This window comes from Python bivittatus, unplaced genomic scaffold, assembly GCF_059951505.1.
Source record: "Python bivittatus isolate LINGU-HERP-01145 unplaced genomic scaffold, Pbiv_v1 ctg000650_np1212, whole genome shotgun sequence".
Lineage (NCBI taxonomy): Eukaryota > Metazoa > Chordata > Lepidosauria > Squamata > Pythonidae > Python > Python bivittatus.
Window position 1 is genome coordinate 1552484 of NW_028277093.1, and position 19687 is coordinate 1572170.

Below are 19687 nucleotides of genomic sequence, written 5' to 3' on the forward strand. Positions count from 1 at the left end.
AATGATTGAAAGTTTCCCATTTGTGGGGAAAAGGAATGAAAGGCTTGTTTGGATAACACAGACTCAGACTGTTTCCTTCTTCAACAAATAAACCCAATAAACAATAAAAATTAAATATTATGACCCTGAGAAATAATTTCACAATTAGTTCCCTAGTTTTATCATTAGATGTTCCTTAGTGTTTAGATCTGGCCTCAGGATAATAATGTAGCACTTGGGGATGAAGATGCAGCCCAGAAGCCCAGTGCTGGAGGCCAAGATGGAGAAGACCTGCACGGCCACCATGTACTTGCCCTTGGTGCTCAGGTAGGTGGGCACAAAGGAGACCCAGACGCTGCAGAAGACCAGCATGCTGAAGGTGATCAGCTTGGCTTCATTGAAGGCTCCAGGGAGGTTCCTGGCCAGGAAAGCCACCGTGAAGCAGATGTCAGCCAGGAAGCCCATGTAGCCCAGGGCTCCGTAAAACATGGGGACAGAGCCTTCATTGCATTGCAGGATGATCACTCCAGGCTGCGAGTGGAGATCAGAGTCAGGGAATGGGGGAGAAACTCTCAACCAAATGGTACAGGCAATCATTTGCACCACAGAACAAGAAAGGATGATAGAATTGGCCAAGCTCTTCCCCAACCATCTCCTTACTCTGTTCCCTGGTTTTGTGGCCAGGAAAGCCAGCACCACTGTGATCGTTTTGGCCAAGACAGAAGATATGGCAACTGAGAAGATGATGCTGAAGGCAGTTTGTTGGAGAAGGCAGGTGGCTTTCCTTGGTTGACCAATGAAGAGAAAGGAGGACAAGAAGCAAAGCAGGAGGGAAACCAGAAGGATGAAGGAGAGGTCTCGGTTGTTGGCTTTGACAATGGGAGTTTCTAGGTATTTAAGGAATATGATTAAAACAAAGCCTGTGGTTAAGGACAAGAGTAAGGCAAAGGAGACCAAGATGATTCCCAAATCTTCTTCATAGAACAGGAAGGTTATAATTTTGGGGATACATTGAACTCGGTCCTTATTTGGATATCGATCTTCTGGACACTTGGTGCATTTTTCAGTGTCTGAGAAAACAAAAATATTTTTTTTTTACCATTTCTCCTTTCACATTTCAAGAAATATCTTCTTGGACAACAGTTGATACCAGGAATATTTTCCAAGATGCACTTCTTAACATTTCCACAGAAAGAAAATAAGAACATTTTATTTTTCACCACAAAGCTTCAGTCTATGATATTGCAGGAAGTCCTAGGACCTCAGGGATTTCCAATGGAATAAACCTTTATAGACTTATTGGCGCCTATGTATGTTCTTAGAGGTATATAATGAATAATTTAATTTTTATATTCTTTTCATCATTCTATAATTCACCCATCTTGGTCTGGATTTATAAAAAAAAAAGGACATGCATCTGAGAAAATTCATCTGGTGATCAAGACCAGATATTTTGGACATATGAATTAGAATTTATTTCTTCATTTGTTTACTTATTTTATCAATTTATATAGCTGCAATGGCAATTCTGGATAACAAACATAGTATTAAAACCAAGGAACAACAAATGCAAATTCAATAAACAATAACAGCAATAACACAATAATAGCATAATGGCACCTGAGGACAATCTAACCCACAACCCCAGAAATGATACAAAAAAATCATGTCAAAGGGCTCCACCAACCTCCAGGCCCCATTTCAAGGGAACATCCAGATCTTCAAGGACTTAATAAACACTACCAGGATAAGGGCGAAACCCATAGTCGGGGGCATGACGTTCCAAAGAGCATGCCCTGTGACAGAGAAGGCTCACATCCTGGGTCCTGCCAGATGGCACTTCTTAATAGATAGGACCCAGAGTATGTCCATCCCACCAAATCTAGTTGGCCTGGCAGAGAAAGCTAGTCCTACAAATAACCTGGAATGGCTAATATGAATGTAATGAGGTGCATCTGTAACTGTCCACGCCACAGTCCCAAGTAGACTGTATTGCATTAATACATTTGAGAGGTGGACAAAGCATGAGTGATTGTGAGTAGTGCCTCTTGAGCCATGAATTCGCTGTTCTTTCTCATTGGATGTTGAAAAGGCCTTTGATAAGTTCAGAACGAATTTCTGAAGTCTGCTCTAAGGAGACACGGGTGTTCACCCTCTTTTGTCATTGGATTACAACCTTGATCCCGTGGCAAGTGTCCTTAAAAATGGTTTTCTTTCTCAACCCATGAAGTTATACCATGACACCTGCCAAAGACACTTCCTATCTCCTTTAATTTTCATCTGGTTCTTGAACCATTCACATTTCTCATTAAACAATCTCAAGAGATTAAGGGTAGTGTGGCACTTGATCCTGAAGACCAATTATTTTTCTATGCTGATGATACAATTTCAGTAGATCAAACCCAAGAATTAAATGTTCCATTGATACATTACATAGATGAACTTGTGAGAAAATATTTATTTATTTATTCAAATAATTGATAGGATGCCTGACTCCCAATGACTCTGGGTGGCTGACAATTAAAAACATAAAAAATTACAGAAGACAAAAAGAAATCCTGAATGCCCCCCCCCGAAACCATGTATAACCTCAAATCCCATGCAGCAGGGGCTCAACCTCACTGTGCCCCAGAGCTGGGGAGAACAGCCAGGTCTTTCACAGCCTCCAGAAGGTCACCAGGGTGGGAGCCATCCTGAGCAGAAGCCCTCAAAGATCTTGGGGGAAATCGAGGTTCCCTTACAGTGAAGGCAGCTTTAGCCTTGTAGATTTTCATCTCTCTTCTTAAAGCTGCATGGGAGGGGACCCATGGTTGGGTATGGGCAGTGGTTGTTTCAGTGTTAAAAGAGGGAGTGGTTCCACCAGCTCCTAAGGAGGCAGTAGTGCACCCCCTCCTTAAGGGGCCTTCACTTGACCCGACTGATCTGAACAACTTTCATCCAATTTCCAACCTCCCCTTATTAGGGAAGGTGGTGGAGAGAGTGGTAGCATGGCAGTTGCAGATGACTCTGGATGAAGTGGATTAACTGGACCCCTTTCACTCAGGGTTCAGGCCATGGTTTGGAAGTGAAACGGCATTGAATGCACTCTTAGATGACCTCTGGTGGGAGCAGGATGGTGGTAGTGCATCCATCCTTGCTCTTCTTGACCTCTCAGCAGCATTTGATACCACCAATCATGGTATCCTTCCAAATTGGCTTCGGGAGTTGGGGGCAGGCAGCACTATGCTGTCCTGGTTTTCCTGTTTCCTCCAGGGTTAATTTCAGTCAGTGTTGATGGTGGGGAAAGATCCAGCCCACAGCCCCATTCTACATGAAGCCACCAAGTGAGGTGATCCGGTGGTTTGAGGTGAGGTACCATCAATATGCAGATGATACCTAGTTATATATCTCCACTCCAGGCCCATTGAGTGATGACCTATCCCAGTGCCTGGATGGGGTGCAATGGGCTCCGACTCAATCCAAACAAGATGGAGCGGCTTTAGGTATTTGGTTCTACTGGGGACACGGTTTTTCCATCTTTGGTACTGGATGGGGTAGTACTGCCCCAGACAGACCCAATGTACAATCTGGGGGTCCTCTTGGACTTGCGGCTCCTGCTCGAAGAGCAGGTAGCAGCCATGGCTAGGAGGGCCTTTGCACACCTTCTGGTTGTGCGCCCGTTGTGCCCATTCCTGGACTGGGAGGCTCTCCTCACAGTCACTCATGCCCTTGTTACCTCCTGTTTGGATTACTGCAATGCGCTCTACGTGGGGCTGCCCTTGAAGAGCATTTGGAAACTTCAACTGGTGCAAAATGAGACTGTGCAGGTATAAATGGTGCCGGATATATGGCACATGTAACACCAGTGGTACGAGAGCTGCATTGGTTACCGGTAGGTTTCTGGGTACAATTCAAGGTGCTGGTTGTCACCTTTAAAGCCCTGCACGGCTTGGGACCGGGTTACCTAAGGGATCATCTTCTCCCAATAGTTTCTACCTGTCCAATTCAGTCTAGTAAATTGGGGATGCTGCAGATCCCGCCAGCCAAGGAATGTCGGCTGGTGGGGACCAGAAGGTGCACCTTCTCAGCAGCGGCCTCTGCTCTTTGGAGCATTCCTCCTTTGGAGCTCAGGATGGCCCCGACCCTGCTAGCCTTTCGTAAGGCTTTAAAAACTTGGCAATGCCCGGGGTCCCAAAAGTGTTCAGGGCCCCGTTACCTGGCTGCTCTGTTGATTTTTATGTAATTTTTATGATAATTCTTGGCTGCCTGTATATATAAGTTGTAACTGTTTGAATGGTTTCAATTATTGAAATTGTTTGCTGTTCAGAGTCACTTGGATCGGGATGGGTGGCTATAGAAATTGCACAAATCAAATCAAATCAAATCAAATAATAAATTAAAAAAATAAATTAAATGAAAAATAAAAAATAATAAAATAAAATAAATCGCTACTGTTGGGCCTTTATTTTAACATCTCTATTCTTTTGGGACTTTTTCTGAATTTTGCACTCTCTGGGCTTTAATTCCACATTGACACAAATGGGTATTATGTGGATATTCTCTTTTTTTTTTCCTATTTATTTATATTTCGAATTTAGACGCTGCCCACCTCACGAGGAAGTGACGCTTTTTTCCCATCTCTTTTCTATTAAGTCTGGTTCATTTTAATCACACTTGTATCTGTAGGGCTTTTTTCATTGAAGAACCACTAATGTGTTCCTTCTTTGTTGGTGTTGTTTGTATTTCACTACATACTAAAAAAGAAAATTAAAAAGATAAGAAGATGTGGGGAGGTCCAGCGCCAATAATACCAGGAATCTGAAACAGCACTAACAACATGGCTTAGAAGAAGGTTCACCATGGGGGTAGTTAAGCTGCAGCTACGACTGTTGAACTGAGTAAAAACAATATTTGTGTTTTATCTCTTAATCCATAACATGGACAATTAGAGCATTGGAGAGGAAAGAGGTAGACAGATTTTATCCCTAATAATGGTAAATTTAGTTTACATCCCTCCTCTCACAGTGATGTCCTCTTGCTGGATTTTATGGTGAGTCTGCTGGTTTGTTTTGCCTTGTTCCTTGAACCTAGCAGCTCTCCATCCATGGTCCTCCCAATTAGATCTTCTGCTTATGATGGGTATAGCATTAATAAATATTGACTGATTGATTAATATATCCTTTTTGTGTTCATTTTTGGCCACATCGTAATGTAAGTTTGGTTCAGGTGAGAAAAAGCAATTGACCTGAAACCATTCCTCAAGTTTTAAAGAATTCAGTTGTTCCTAGAAAGGTAAATATGGAAGGACACTTCCAAACTGAAAAGCAGAAGATGTATTTTCTCTGGCAGTGGTAAAGCTTGTCCAGTCCACTACCTCCTTCTATCTCATCCTAGCCCATCTTTTAAGATCTTTTTGTTATTCCTCCCTTTAGGGAAGAAATTGGGCATGTTGAAAATTAACAAGGAAACAGTCAAGCTTAGATGTGACCTTAACATGCACTCAGTCAAAATGCTGCGGTTAAATCCACTCCCACAAGACCTGTCCTTTCCTCTGGTGTCACCCACCTTCCTGAGTGGAGATGGTCCCCTCTGGACAAGGAACGCAGTCGTAGCAGCAAACTGGCTCTCCTTCCCGAGCCCGCTTGACAAATCCAGGGGGACAATTTTCCCCACACCTTGATTCAGGCAATGACTAAGAAGAAAAACAAGGAATGTCAAAGAAAAAGTGTTAAGATTCATCATCTGTGGAAAATGGAGGTGGAGATGAAAAGTAGCCAAGACAGTCTCTGGACTTCACTGACGTGAGTATGACCTAACCAATTTCAAATAGGCATGATAACAACTACTTGCAGGTTCTACATTCCTTTTGTTTCGGATATTTCACACTGCAATGAAGTACGTTTGCACTCAGTAAAGTCTTGAGGGATGACACTGAGAAAAGATTTAAGCATTGACAACTGATCGGTTTCTCCTGAAGGCTGTTTTATCATGCATTCCTCAATTCTTGGTATACCCTTGAAGTGTCAAGATCTATTGGTATGAAATCTAATTTAAATTTCTACATTTTAAAATGTTGTACTAGAATAAACTGTGGTGAAAAAAGTACCATCTGACCAAAAGGATCTGGAAAAGTATCTTGCGGATTACACAAAATGTTGCATAACCCCTCCCCTTTGAAAGTACAGCACAATTTATCTCCCCCAAAGCTCCTCAGTTAAGATACAAAGAAAAAAATTCCTTACAAATTAGGGCTATCAACCTTAAAGGAGATTGATTTGTTTTATTGTATTTTTCTTTCAATTTATATGGCCACCATCTTGGTCCAATAATTAAGAGTAAACATGACTGCATGATTGAGAGGGACATGAGAATGCTCCCCGAGTCGGAAAGGGATATTTCTAAGGCCCAGCGAGAGCCAAGACAAGGTCCTTTCTGCTCAAGAACTACCATTAGGTGACACCGACCAGCATGGAAAGTCTCACATTTATTATTAGTGAAATTTAGAGCCTCTATTTTGCCCAGAGGGGACTTAAGGTAGCTAACAATAAAGATACTCAGAATAAATTTAATCTAAACTAGGGCCATGCAGTTCTTTAGACGAACACTTTTATTCAAGGGGGCTTCAGATGAAGTTTCCTCTTACAAGCCAAAGGCTGAATCTAAGTAGCATTTCCCCTTCAAACTGTCTGGCGTTAACATTTGTAAACCTGCCAGAGTTGCTGGGAGTCAGGCGGCATATAAATTTAAGAAATAATAATAATAATAATAATAATATCATTATCATTATCATTATCATTATCATTATCATTATCATTATCATTATCATTATCATTATCATTATCATTATTATATACCAGAAGTGACTTCTATTTGGATCAAAGTCGTGTTTCAATTATTCAATTGTTCAGTTTTGAGTCAGAGCAGTTCAGTCTTCATTATTTCATGTGAACTAAAACCCTTGGAACTCCTTCCTTGCATTATTCAAGTGGGGTGAAAGAGAGGCATGAATAACTCTGGCCAGGTCTGGGCTGCTTAGAAATATCACAGACTATGAACCTGCCCTCTCAAGGAGACACTGTCCCCAACCAGGACAAGCTGAATCCTAATCCCAAAGCTTGATTTTCCACTGGGACCAATAGGACCTCCATCCAGTCTAGATTCAATTTCATCTGATTCAGCCCAAAACTAAACTCGGGCAATGGTCAATGGGTTTGTCTCCTTCTTTGCTATTTGAGGGCAAGGAACCAGAGAACTTCAGGCTGTCAGCATCAGAGTCCCCAGCTCCTTACGACTTCTCTCAACAGTTGTATGGAGATAGTAAAGTGCAGAGGGGACAGAATAGGACATGATCTATGTGCTAAAGAGTAATCACTCAACATCCGATGTTGGACATGGATGAATCAGTGTAAAACACTGCTCCAAATTACTGCCCCTGCTAGATGGTCCAGAAGGACACCTTAGTCAATAGTACTGAAACCTCCCAAGAAGTCTAATAAAACTAGAAGGGCTCTCCTCCCCACATTCAATTCTCAGTGAAGGTCATCCAACATGGTGACCAGGCTCAGTGTGCTTGTAATGGGTCCTGTCTTAAGGCTTTGCAAAACAGACAAAAGAAGCCATTATTTTCCCCACCTTGTTGAGCAACTTCAGCCGTGACAGAGCATTTTGGCTGATAATAAGTCTCTCTCGTTCAAAACTCCCCAGTTGCCCTTTGATGAAGGGCCTATTGGGCAGAACCAACAAGACTCTGACGTTCAGGTCAGCTGATAAATCTCCATTTTGGTCCAAATATAGTTTCTCCTGGGAAATATTGCAAAAATCATTCTTCTCCAGAAAGGGATGAAGCTAGAATAAAAAAAAATCCAGGAATTTCAAAAGAAGGAAAGCAGGTTTCTCATCCTACTTGGTCTTTTTGCATTTGAATCTTTTACAGTTGTCTAACTTGCAAATATTCTTAGATGGGAGAGCAAATGTTATCCCAATCTTCAAAACTGAAAAAGGAAGATTCAGAAAATTACAGACTTGTCAGTCAATTCCAGAGCAGATCATTATACACCTTGATTTTTGCAGGTGGCCTATAAACTTAATGAATTATTGTTATTAATATTGTTAAATATTTTCTGCCATACTGATTAGGAAGGTCATTAAACAAGGGTTGGATGGTCTCTTAATTAAGTGGATAGAAACTGGTTAAAAGTTTTTCAAAAGTTCCTCATAAGATTGGAGGATAATGAATAATTATTAGTCCTTAGTTCTCTATTCTTCAATATGTTCATTAATGTAAGGAGGTAGAGTCATGATTTTGTGATGCAAGATTTCTACCACCTCTTAGACAAAGCTATTTTGTGTTCTTCCAAAAATGCCAACCTTCCAGAATTAAAAATAAAATTGTGATACATAGAAATGCAAAAGTGAAATCCAGTAGAAAACTGATTTTTAGAAACTAGGACTTGATAAATCCTGGTATCTCCTTTGGGAACAGATGGATGTAGGCCACAATGTAGATCTTTTATTAAAGCTTCATTTATATAATTTCTCACCTATTATGTATGTATCCTGGTCATTGATTGCAATAACTATTATCTCCTTAATGATTCGAATCAAAGGTGGTGGGGATGGCTGTCAAATTGGAAGCTGATATCAAATTGGATAGCATAATTTATGACCTAGAAGCAGGTATAAAATTCAAAACAAATCTTAATAGTTTACTAAAATGGACTGAATGTAACAGAAGAAAACTTAAGAGAGACAAGTGCAAAGGTCCTCACTTAGAAGAACAAGAATGAGATGCACAGATAGAGGATGAAGGATATCTGACTTGGTAGTAACATTTGTGAAAATTGTGTCAAAATAGTAGGTAGTTGCAAACCAAATGTGAGTTAGCAGTATAAAGCTCATAGAAAGAAGGCAAATGCCTCTGTAGAACTCTCGGGAAGTGAACGTTCTACTCTCATTTGGTGAGACCCCAGTTCAACTACCAGATCCACTTGCAGGCACCACACTTGAAGAAGACATTGCAGAAAATGGGACCAGGTTCAGAGAAGAGCAATGAAGCTTATGAAGAGATAAAAGGAGCTGCTCTTAGGCTTGAGAAAGGGCAGCTGAGCAGGACAGCCACTCTTCCTTTGGATTCCTTCACAGAATGATCTACATTTTATGGATCCTTATCCAGACCCCATACCTGCCACGGCTGCATCCTTGGAATCCCCAACCTCTCTACGCCCTCCTTCCTTATCCTCCTGGCTCTGGAGGAATATGCAGCATTCATAGCATGTGCCAGAGTCTTAACTGTACTATAAACACGATGGTCATTTGGAATCAGGATCCTGTCCCATTCCTCTGGGGTCTCCATTTGCTCTTTCTCAGTACATCTTCTGCGGCCTTTGACAGAAAAGATGTGTTTGGAGAAAGAACAGTTAAAAGCCTTCTCTCTAAAGTCTCTGCTCACATAGGAAAAGGGTTTAAAGGAATCATCTTCTGCCCATTTTTTTATCTGGATAAGAAAGGACCAAATACTAAGGACGTATTGTAAATATCTCTTATTATATAGTAATGGCAAATCCCATAAGGCTGTGGTGATCCAAACTTTCCCTTCAATGGGTCCTGCCAATTTTTCAAGTGTCCAAAGTACAGTGAACATTCCTTGTTCAAGCCAACCATATTCTATCAAGTAAACAAAGACATTGACTCGTCTCCACTTAGAAAGGGCACCGTTGGTGGATACTGTAAATCTAGTCATTGAGAACCTTTGGGATACAACAACACAAATTCCATTCCTGACAAGCAAAGGAGTCAAAGTCCTGATAAAATGCTCTGCGTTGTCCGTGTCTGAAGCAACAAGACCGATCAAGGTCCATCTGAAATGGAGGAGCAATTGGACAATCGCTGGGTACTGGCTTCCTTCTTTGGGGACCATCCGGTAGAAAAAAGGGAATTGAGTTTTATCACTCAGAGATGCTGAAACAACTTTATAAGTGATCTGAAAAAGAAAAGAAGAATGCTGTGTTTTGAGTTATATTTGTGTCTTCCTTTTCACCACTTGCACATTCATGAGGATGCAGCAGAAGTAATTGGGATGCTACTGTGGGAGGATATCACTGCTTTGATCCTTGCCCCTTCCCCACTGGGGATCCCATGCCATACCATGACACCTACAATGACCATAAGGAAAAGCAACTGTTTAATTTCTCAGAGAAGATGAGACTTGTTCTACCACTCAGTCACCACTACCCCATTACTTCTCCAGATAGAGAAATGCACACACAGACCTGTGGGATTTTGTAAGTTCTCACCACAGTGGACATCTGAATGGAGATATCATCATCAGTTCCATCAAGAAGAGCCAAGGGGTTATCCTTCCTTCCACAGCTGTAGTTGGGAACATTGGCTTCTCCAGTAGAGACCATGTCCAGCAAGGCATCTGAAGTCACAAATGTGTTCAGATAGTTGTCCTGGATGTTGTAGCCAAGAGTGAGATTGTGTAAGAGCTGGGGGTTCTTGTTGATCTCATGAATGGCCAAAATGAAGGGTAGGATTGTTGAATAGTCAGTGATTCCTTTACTGCAAACAAATGTGCACATCACCATCAACAACAACATCAACAACATAACTAACTTATTGAATTTATTCCTGTTAGAACCCGTAAGCCTTTTCAATCTGAAACCAGAGCTGATCCCAAACCAGTGATAAATTATACTAAACAATCAGCTTTTAATTTCGTGAGTATTGAGAAGATGGGATAGAGATAGTCTTCCACCAAGGTTAATAATCACCAATACATCATTATTAGTACTAGTATTAAGTAGTATAATAGTACCAGTTTTCATTTGCCCAAAGATCTCTGAAATCAGAAGGAGGCTCCAACCTCAGAAAGGTATGCTAAAGGATGCCTATGGGCAGATCGTAATGTCCCAGCTGCTGAGGCAGTTAGAATGACATTCTGCCCCAGAGAGTCTCTTCTTCCTTGTTTTCTGGAACATCACAGAGCTCAAAACCATGGTTTGATAAAGAGTGTTTATAGGCAAAAAGACCTCGTCCACAGTTACAACCAATACACTTCATGAACCCCCAGATTCTCTTTCCAAAAAAAAAAAAAATGCCGATACAAGTGTTTAATCATATATATATATATGATTTATATATATATATAAAATTCCCCTCTCAGCCCTACGGGTGGTACATGTCTTCCTCAATCTCGGGTCCTCCACCAGAGGCCTGGGAGTTTGAGGGTTCTGCGCAGTATCTTAGCTGTTCCTAGCATTGCACTCTTCTGCACAGAGAGCTCTGATGTTGTTCCTGGGATCTGTTGGAGCCCCTCTCCCAGCTTAGGAGTCATGGCCCCGAGTGCTCCTACCACCACTGGGACCACTTTGGCCTTGACTTTCCACATCCTCTCGATTTCCTCCTTCAGGCCCAGGTACTTCTCCAGCTTCTCATGCTCCTTCTTCCTGATGTTGCTGTCACTTGGCACAGCTACATCTATCACTACCACTGTCTTCTGGTCTTTGTCTACTACCACGATGTCTGGTTGATTAGCCAGTACCTGCCTGTCTGTCTGGATCTGGAAGTCCCACGGGATCTTAGCCCTGTTATTCTCCACAACCTTCTGTGGAATCTCCCATCTGGACTTGGGGGGGATCTAGCCCATACGCTGTGCAGATGTTCCTGTACACAATGCCAGCTACTTGTTTCTGCCGTTCAGTGTATGCTGTTCCTGCCTGCATCTTACACCCTGCCACTATCTGTTGGACTGTCTCTGAGGCCTCTTTGCACAATCTGCACCTTGGGTCCTATCTAGTGTGGTAGACCCCTGCTTCTATGGATCTGGTGCTTGGTGCCTGTTCTTGTGCTGCTATGATCAGTGCCTCAGTGCTGTCTTTTAGTCCGGCCCTTTCCAGCCACTGATAGGATTTCCCAATGTCAGCCATCTCAGCTATCTGTCGATGGTACATCCCATGCAGGGGCTTGTCTTGCCATGGCACTTCCTCTGCTTGAACCTCCTGCCTTGTCTGCTGCTGCCTGAGGCATTCTCTCAGCAGCTCATCTTTGGGTGCCATCTTACTGATGTACTCCTGGATACTCCGGGTTTCATTCAGGACAGTGGCTTTGACACTCATCAGACCCCGCCCGGCCTCTTTGCGGCTGGTGTACAGTCTCTGGGTGTTGGACTTGGGGTGGAAATCTCTGTACATTGTGAGGAGCTTCCGGGTCGTTACATCGGCAGCCTCCATGTCTTCCTTTGGCCAGCTCATTATACCAGCAGGGTATCTGATGACTGGCAGAGCGTGCATGTTGATGGCATGGATCTTGTTCTTCCCATTGAGCTGGCTCTTCAGGACCTGTCTTATCCTTTGGTGGTACTTGGATGTCTTCCTTGCAAGGAAGCAAGGCAAGGAAGATAGATAGATAGATAGATAGATAGATAGATAGATAGATAGATAGATAGATAGATAGATAGATAGATATAAAGAATAGTGACCAGAGAAAGCTGGTCTAGCTCACTGAAGCAGTCAGGTGGAATGACTCACATACATTCTGGCACAAGGTCTCACAGAACCTAAGCAAAAGGCTTGAATGCCAGGTTCCAGCCTCCACCTGGGAGGCCTATTTCTACTCTCTAGATGCTCCACAGATGCTACCACTCAACTAGAGTCCATAATAACATCTGAAACTCTACCATGCTGGCCACCTGCATCCATTAAAGAAATAAGACAACTAATTGAGCAATCGAAGCCCAATAAAGCACTGGGTAGTGACCTTATTCCTACCGAGGTCTTCAAAAACAACATTGCCTGGTGGGCCCCAGCTCTTGCAGCACTTCTCACTTTCACTGATAATACTACTCATATCCCAGGAGATTGGGGCACAGCCACCGTAGGTCCAATTGATAAAAAAGGGCGAAAGGAAAATCCAGCCAACTACTGCCCAATCAGCCTTTTGAATATAATTAGCAAAATCTTTGCCAAACACCTATTTGAGAAGTCTTATGATTGGACTGAAGATAACAATATCCTAGCTGGAAAATCGGCTGGCTTTAGGCCAGGAAGTTCTACCATAGAGCAAGTGATAATCTTACAACACTTAGCGGAGAAATACACATATGGATCCAAAGGTTTCTTTATGCGGCTTTTGTAGATCTCAGATCTGCATTTGGCTCCACATCAAGAGAACTGTTGTGGAAGGAGCTGCTATCTACCAACATAGATAAATGATTACTTTTACTAATATATAAAGTTTTTAGCAATACCAACCTGCTTGGTATTTGCTTGGGTTCTGTGAGACCTTGTGCCAGAATGTATGTGAGTCATTCCACCTGACTGCTTCAGTGAGCTAGACCAGCTTTCTCTGGTCACTATTCTTTTTTTATATATATGTATGTATGTATGTATGTATGTATGTATGTATGTATGTATGTCTTCCTTGTCTTGCTTCCTTGCAAGGAAGACAGCAACATCCAAGTCCCACCAAAGGTAAGATGTGGCCCCCAAGGGCAGCTAACCAACTCAGTTGTAGAGTTTGAGAGAGCCCGTTTGGTCTAGTGGTGAAGGCAGCAGCCAGAAACCAGAGGACTGTGAGCTCCAGTCCCACCTTGGGCATGAAAGCCAGCTGGGTGACCTTGGGCTAGTCACTCACCTCAGAGGGTTGTTGTTGTGGGGAAAATAGGAGGAGGAAGGAATATTAGATACATTCGCCACCTTGAGTTATTTATAAAAATAATAAAGGGGGATAAAAAATCTAAAAAATGATGATGATAAATGACCAAAACACAAAACTTCTGACCTTTAGCAGAAGTCCTAAAAGATGGCAATAGCATTGAGCAAGTCAAATGCTTTAACTGTTTGGGAATTATCTGTCATTCCTCAGGACCCACACTTGGCCCACATATTGCAGGTTGCCCAGAGGAGTGCTACAGCCATGTTTCTTTCAGGTACAGTCCTTTTCTTTCTCCAAAGGTGGGCTGTACCTTCTGGCTGCCCTAAAACTATTTGAGGCAAACGTTGAGGAACGTTATATGGGATTCCAGCGTGGCCTTACACTAGCCTAACGGAAGCCAAGAGGGTACAGGCCAAGCTCTTAACATGGATCATGCATGTCCCCAGTTGTGTATCTAACACAGCTGTGAGACTAGAACTAGGAGCTACCAGGATAGAAACCAGGATCTGGGCTGTTATCTTGAATTACTGGCTAAAACTACTATTTAAGTCAAGAGGCCTTGACATTCCTTGTCATCAGGGATAATTGTTGTATGCTGCCCAGAGTCACTTTGTGTGAGATGGGCAGCCATATAAATGTGACAAATAAATAAATAAATAGCTTCCAATCCTCTTGGAAGATACCCATTAGAGAAAACCTGGCAGCCTATGGCTTCTCTAATGAGGCAATACAAAAGATGGGATACGACCAAGGAAAAAGATCATTGAAAGAGAGGATCCTTGATACAGGATGGCAACAGGACATCAGCTTAGCACCAAGGCTACGTAAGTCTTGGAGACGGTCTTTTACCACCAAGCCAGATGATGATTGCCAATCCTCAATAAACAATAGACATTGCGGAGCATTATCTCTGGTTAGACACATTGTACTCCCTTCAGCAGTTATTGATGGTAAATACCAATAAATTCCCTTCCACAGACGACTTTGACCTTGTGACTCCCACGCTGTAAGGAATGTTCAGCATGTCCTGTTGCACTGGAATTTCTATTTGAACCTGCGTGAGGTATTAATTCAACCGCTCACAAAGGAATTCCCAGGGAGAGACGACCAATGGCACAGCTCCTATCATTTAGCAGACAATACCACCCATGATGTTGCCAAATTTTGCCTCCCTGCTGCAACAGAAAGGCAACTGCATTTGATACCTTTCAATTTTCCTCCCCTCCTCTTCCTTTCCTCTCTTCCTCTCTAACTCATTTAACTTGTTTTAATTGCTATTTTTAAAGGTATATTTTATGTATTATATACACGCACACTACACATGCTGGCCAAAGACCATGATAAAGGCTTACCTACCTACCATGTAGATAGTAACCGATTCAAAGGAGATTGAACAAAGGTGGAAGGAGTATACTGAAATACCATACAGTAGAGGCGTCAACATCCAAGATACCTTAGAAGATATTTCCAGTTACAAGAACCTCTAGTCCTAGAAGATGAAGTGAGACCAGCACCCAGTCATTACCAAGCTGGAAGGCTACAGGAACTGATGGAATACCCACTGAAATATGGCAAGCAACAGAAGAAGAATCAGTCAAGGTTCTAACCAAGCTATGCCTGCAAATCTGGAGAACAACACAGTGGCCATCTGACTGGAAGAACTGAACTGACATTCCAATACCAAAAAAAGGAGACTTAACAGAGTGTGCAAACTATCGTACAATATTCTTAATTTCACATGCTAGCAAAATAATGTTTAGGATCATCCAGTGCAGATTAGAGCCCTACGTGGAAAAAGAGATGCCAGATGTTCAAGCTGGTTATGGAAAAGGCTGAGGAATGTGAGATATTATTTCTGATGCACAATGGATAATTGAGAAAGTCAGAGAATACCAACAAGAAGTCAGTATGTGCTTCACTGATTATAGAAATTGTGTCGATCCCATAAAGTTGTGGAATGTGGTCAGAAAAATGGGAATCCCCGAACATCTCCTTGTCCTCATGAGAAACTTAGCTACAGGGCAGCCACAGTATGGACAGAACATGGTGAAAGAGACTGGCCCCAGGTTGACAAAGAAGGGTGACAAGGCTGCATCCTCTCCCCTTATTTATTCAAACTATATGTTGAATATATATTAAGTGGAGCTGGATTAGAAGATGAGTGTGGGTTTAAAATTGGAGGAAGAAACACCAATAAGAGCACTGTGCTGATGACACTACCCTGATAGCTGAAAAAGCAAATGGTCTGCAAGCTCTACTAATAAGTCAAGGAACAGAGTGAAAAAATGGGATTAAAATTAAATACGGTATAAAGCAGACCGAACTAATGAAACAGGTAGAACAACCAACCTTAGAACTGACAATGAAGGTATAGAATTGGTGGATTGCTTCTGCCTTTTTGGATCAACTCTCAACAGTAAGGGGATAAGCAGTCATGAAACATGCTGCAGACTAGCACTTGGTAGAGCAGCCATGAGGGCCTGGGAAAAGGTATTCAAATGCTGTGATGTGTCTCTACCGACAAAGGTCAGAATCATGCAAGCCATGGTATTCCCTGTGACCCTCTATGGAAGTGAAAGTTGGACTTTGAGGAAGTAGGATAGGAAGAGTATGGAGGCTTTTGAACTTTGGTGCTGGAGAAGACTCCTGAGAATTCCGTGGACAGCCAAAGAAACAAACTGAAGGATCATTGAAAAAAATCAACTAAGAGTTCTCACCAGACTCAAATTGACCTACTTCAGACACATTATACATACAGTAGTCCCAGCTCTCTGGAAGAGGCTAGAATTCTGGGAAAGGTGATAGGAAACAGAAGAATGACCAGCAGCAAGGTGGATAGACTGTTACAGTGGCGATGGGTACAATGTTGGAAGACCTGAAAGTCCAGGTTAGGGACAGATCGCCATGGCAAAAATCTATCCATGGGGTCTCTAAGAGTTGATAATCACTTGATGGCATATAAGCAATCAATCAATCAATCAGGACTGAACTAGAAGAACCATAAAAACAAGAGTGTGGATTAATAATTGACCCAGAAAAGCAACTGTAGGAAGTCACCCTCTATTCCTAGAAGGAGCAGGCATTTAATATCAAGGAGCTGTTACAAAAATATGGAAATGGGCTGGATGGATGCAACTACAACTTTTCTGAACTGCTTCAGTGTCATTAAAGTCATCCTTCTGAATCGAGTGAGAAAGGGATGGGAAAAGTAGATTTACTTCTATTAAATAAGAGGGTTAGCAAGTGATTGAATCAGGATTGGAAGAGGAGGGAAGATCATCTGGACTTGGACTGTTGGGTCTCTCTTGCTCACGTTTTAGGTTGTTTTCTGCCCCATCCTTGTATTTGAGGGTCTTGCATAAAATAAGACAAAGGAGGGGAACCACATAAATCAAAATGAACCAAGAACTTTGACAGGTTTGCAACTTAAGCAGAAGTGGAAGAAGAAGAAAAGAAGAAGAAAATTTGGACTGCAATTGGAGTGTATGCACTTCCACAATGAGTTACTTACTCAGCCAACTGAACAAAAGGAGTCTTGTTAAAACGGAATGGCTCACACAGAGTCTGTGTGGCAGTGACAACCCCACTAATGAGATGGTCTCCTGGCCTGTAATGGTGCCGTGGTTTTACTCCATCCTGCTGCCCCAAAGTCAGAGGGCATCTGGTTCTGAGCTTCCCAGAGACTGTCAGGGGCAGCAGCAGCAGCAGCAGCAGCAGCAGCAGCAGCAGCAGCAGCAGCAGGTCCATTCCACCACTCATCACCCTTTTTGAAGCAACAAGAAAAATTGGAAGAATTTTAGGCAGTCTCACAACATGGAAATGCTGGTGGCTTTCCTGATTCAGACAGAGCGCAACCAATCTTCACATGAAAAGGAGAGAAAGGGACATTCAAGTGCATAGCCCCTGCCTGTCCTAAAGCTCATGTCAAACTCCCTGGGTGATCAGAGGCACTTATCCTTTTCTGATACAAGACCCCTTCCATGCTGCTTCAGTCTGATGTTTACGTCAAAGACAGTCACTGGAGAAGTAGCAGAAGAGGTCTCATAGACTGGGATGGTGATAATTACAGTGAGAAGCAACATCTCCTCTGGGGATCCTGAACTTCTTCTCTGGCTCCATATGCAGAAGGATAGCTGGAGAAAAGCATGCTTGTGAAAATCACAGAGACAGCCCTGGGGGCACTCTTCTGCAGTGGTTCTGGTCCTTCTTATTGGCACATGTCCAGAAAGTGATATTGGAGGATAAGAGTTCAACACCCAGAACTCTCTTGCAAGTCATAAGATTCACTTACGAGGTCCTTCAAGATGGCATCTTGTTTCCCATGCTTTTAAGCTCCCCAGAGACCACTGGGGAACGTTATCCAGAGCTTTGGAGGTTGATGCTGCTGAATGATGATGACAACTCTACTGCTCCCTACTTTCTAACTCCAATGAAGTAACCATTACCCATGTGCCCTCCCTAACATTAAGGTTGGGGCCTGTTTGGAATTTTGTTTTCTTTTAGATACGCAGATTTTCATCCTACAATTGAACGAATTGTCATTTTTTGTGTGCCGGAAGTGAAATTAACATCTCCTTTCCCATATGTTCTAGAAGTACTTGAATGTCATTGGATGTTCTTTTATTTTCTGGTGAGGAAAGAAAGAATGCCCTTTTTAACAATAGTAACGAGAGGTCCGACACAGCGGTTGTATTCAACACTTTCCCTGTGGTGAGTTTTCAAAATGAAGGGTGTAAGAATTATGCAGTTGAAGTCAATAACCCTAAAATCATTAGAAAGATGTTTCTCTTTATGATGGTCTTACACGTTGCAGACAAAAATACCACACCGTATGCTGATCGTGCCTGAGTTTGAGGATCTTATGGCTGGCTGTTAGATGTTGTATGGAATGACCAAAGGAACCTTTACATCTTTGCAGAAATTTTTGATCATTGTCCAGCACTGGATTGTTGCCCTCAGTGATCAGTATGGCCCATGTAGCTGCTCCTTCTTTTAGTAAACTCAGCACGAAAATCACCTTTGTGCCCTCTGTGGGTAACTCTGCTGGTTTGCCCACCATCAATAGTTCAGACTGAGTTGCGAAGGTCAGGAATTAGTTCTGAACTCCAAATTCCCTTGGGAACCTCTCTTGAGAATGCAGAAATATCATCTGTAGTTTGTGTTGAGGTTAATTCTGTCCCAACTGTTTTGTTAACTGCATCATGGCATTTTATATGTTGGCTGTTTGTACATCCACCTACGGATGGTGTTACAACAATGCTGCAGCAAGGTGTTCAGCAGAAAGCAATGTGCCCTGAGGATCAGAGGCCATCTCCAGGAACAAAAGCAAGATCTTCTGCTGCTCTTAAAAGAGAGTAAGAGACTTGCAAGTTGGATGTCAGCCCTACGAGGTAAATCAGGCCAAGAAACAGATGCCCTAAAGGCCTAAAACTTCTTTTATTAGAATAGTAAGAGAACCTTGCAAGTCTGGATGTGCTTCCCCTTCTCCTTCTTTTATCTTCAGGTGAACTGAAGGGTGCCTGCTTGAGATGTTTTTGTAAATTTCTCTCTTTGTATGGTCTTAAGCCATGTTTATCTGTTTGTTGCCTTGGGAATGGATCTTCCCTCTCTCTGCCAAGGTCATTCTCGATATCCTCTATACTCCGTGATCTCCTGGTCCGGGGTGCTCTGGCCTTCATGGTGCAACAATACCAGGCACACAGGAAGCCCCGCAGTCCATAGGAGTGCCCTCCACAATGGCACAAGTACGCAAACACTTTCCAGCCAAGGATAGTGACTTCAGTGATGTTTTAGCAGCCAAGAAATTGATCACTTCCCCACCACCACCTCTGGCCATATGACTGTGCTATAGATCTGGCACCAGGAGCAGCCGTTCCCAGGGGCTGCCTCTGTGTCCCCTCTGAACCAGAACCAGAGGCACTTGACAAAGGGACTGGACTCCAAGAAGCTCAGGAAAGAATGATTGTTCCTTCTTTCCATTTGCTTCCCAAGACAAAAAGTGAGCCCAGAAATAAAAGTAGTAGGAATCTTGTGAAAGCTGCATGGCACAAATGAAGCCCCCTTTGTCACAGGGATG

General features: G+C 42.6%; 1 protein-coding gene across 1 annotated transcript; it reads right to left on the reverse strand.

The window, feature by feature from the left end:
* Nucleotides 1–144: 144 nt before the first annotated feature.
* Nucleotides 145–17370, reverse strand: LOC148214475 (vomeronasal type-2 receptor 26-like). Its single transcript, XM_088151197.1, has 6 exons — nt 17123–17370; nt 10227–10518; nt 9140–9937; nt 7591–7803; nt 5524–5650; nt 145–1049 (listed from the first exon to the last, which is right to left on the reverse strand). The coding sequence occupies exons 1-6, from the start codon at nt 17368–17370 to the stop codon at nt 145–147; spliced, it is 2583 nt and encodes an 860-aa protein (XP_088007323.1).
* Between the last annotated feature and the right edge of the window lie 2317 nt (nt 17371–19687).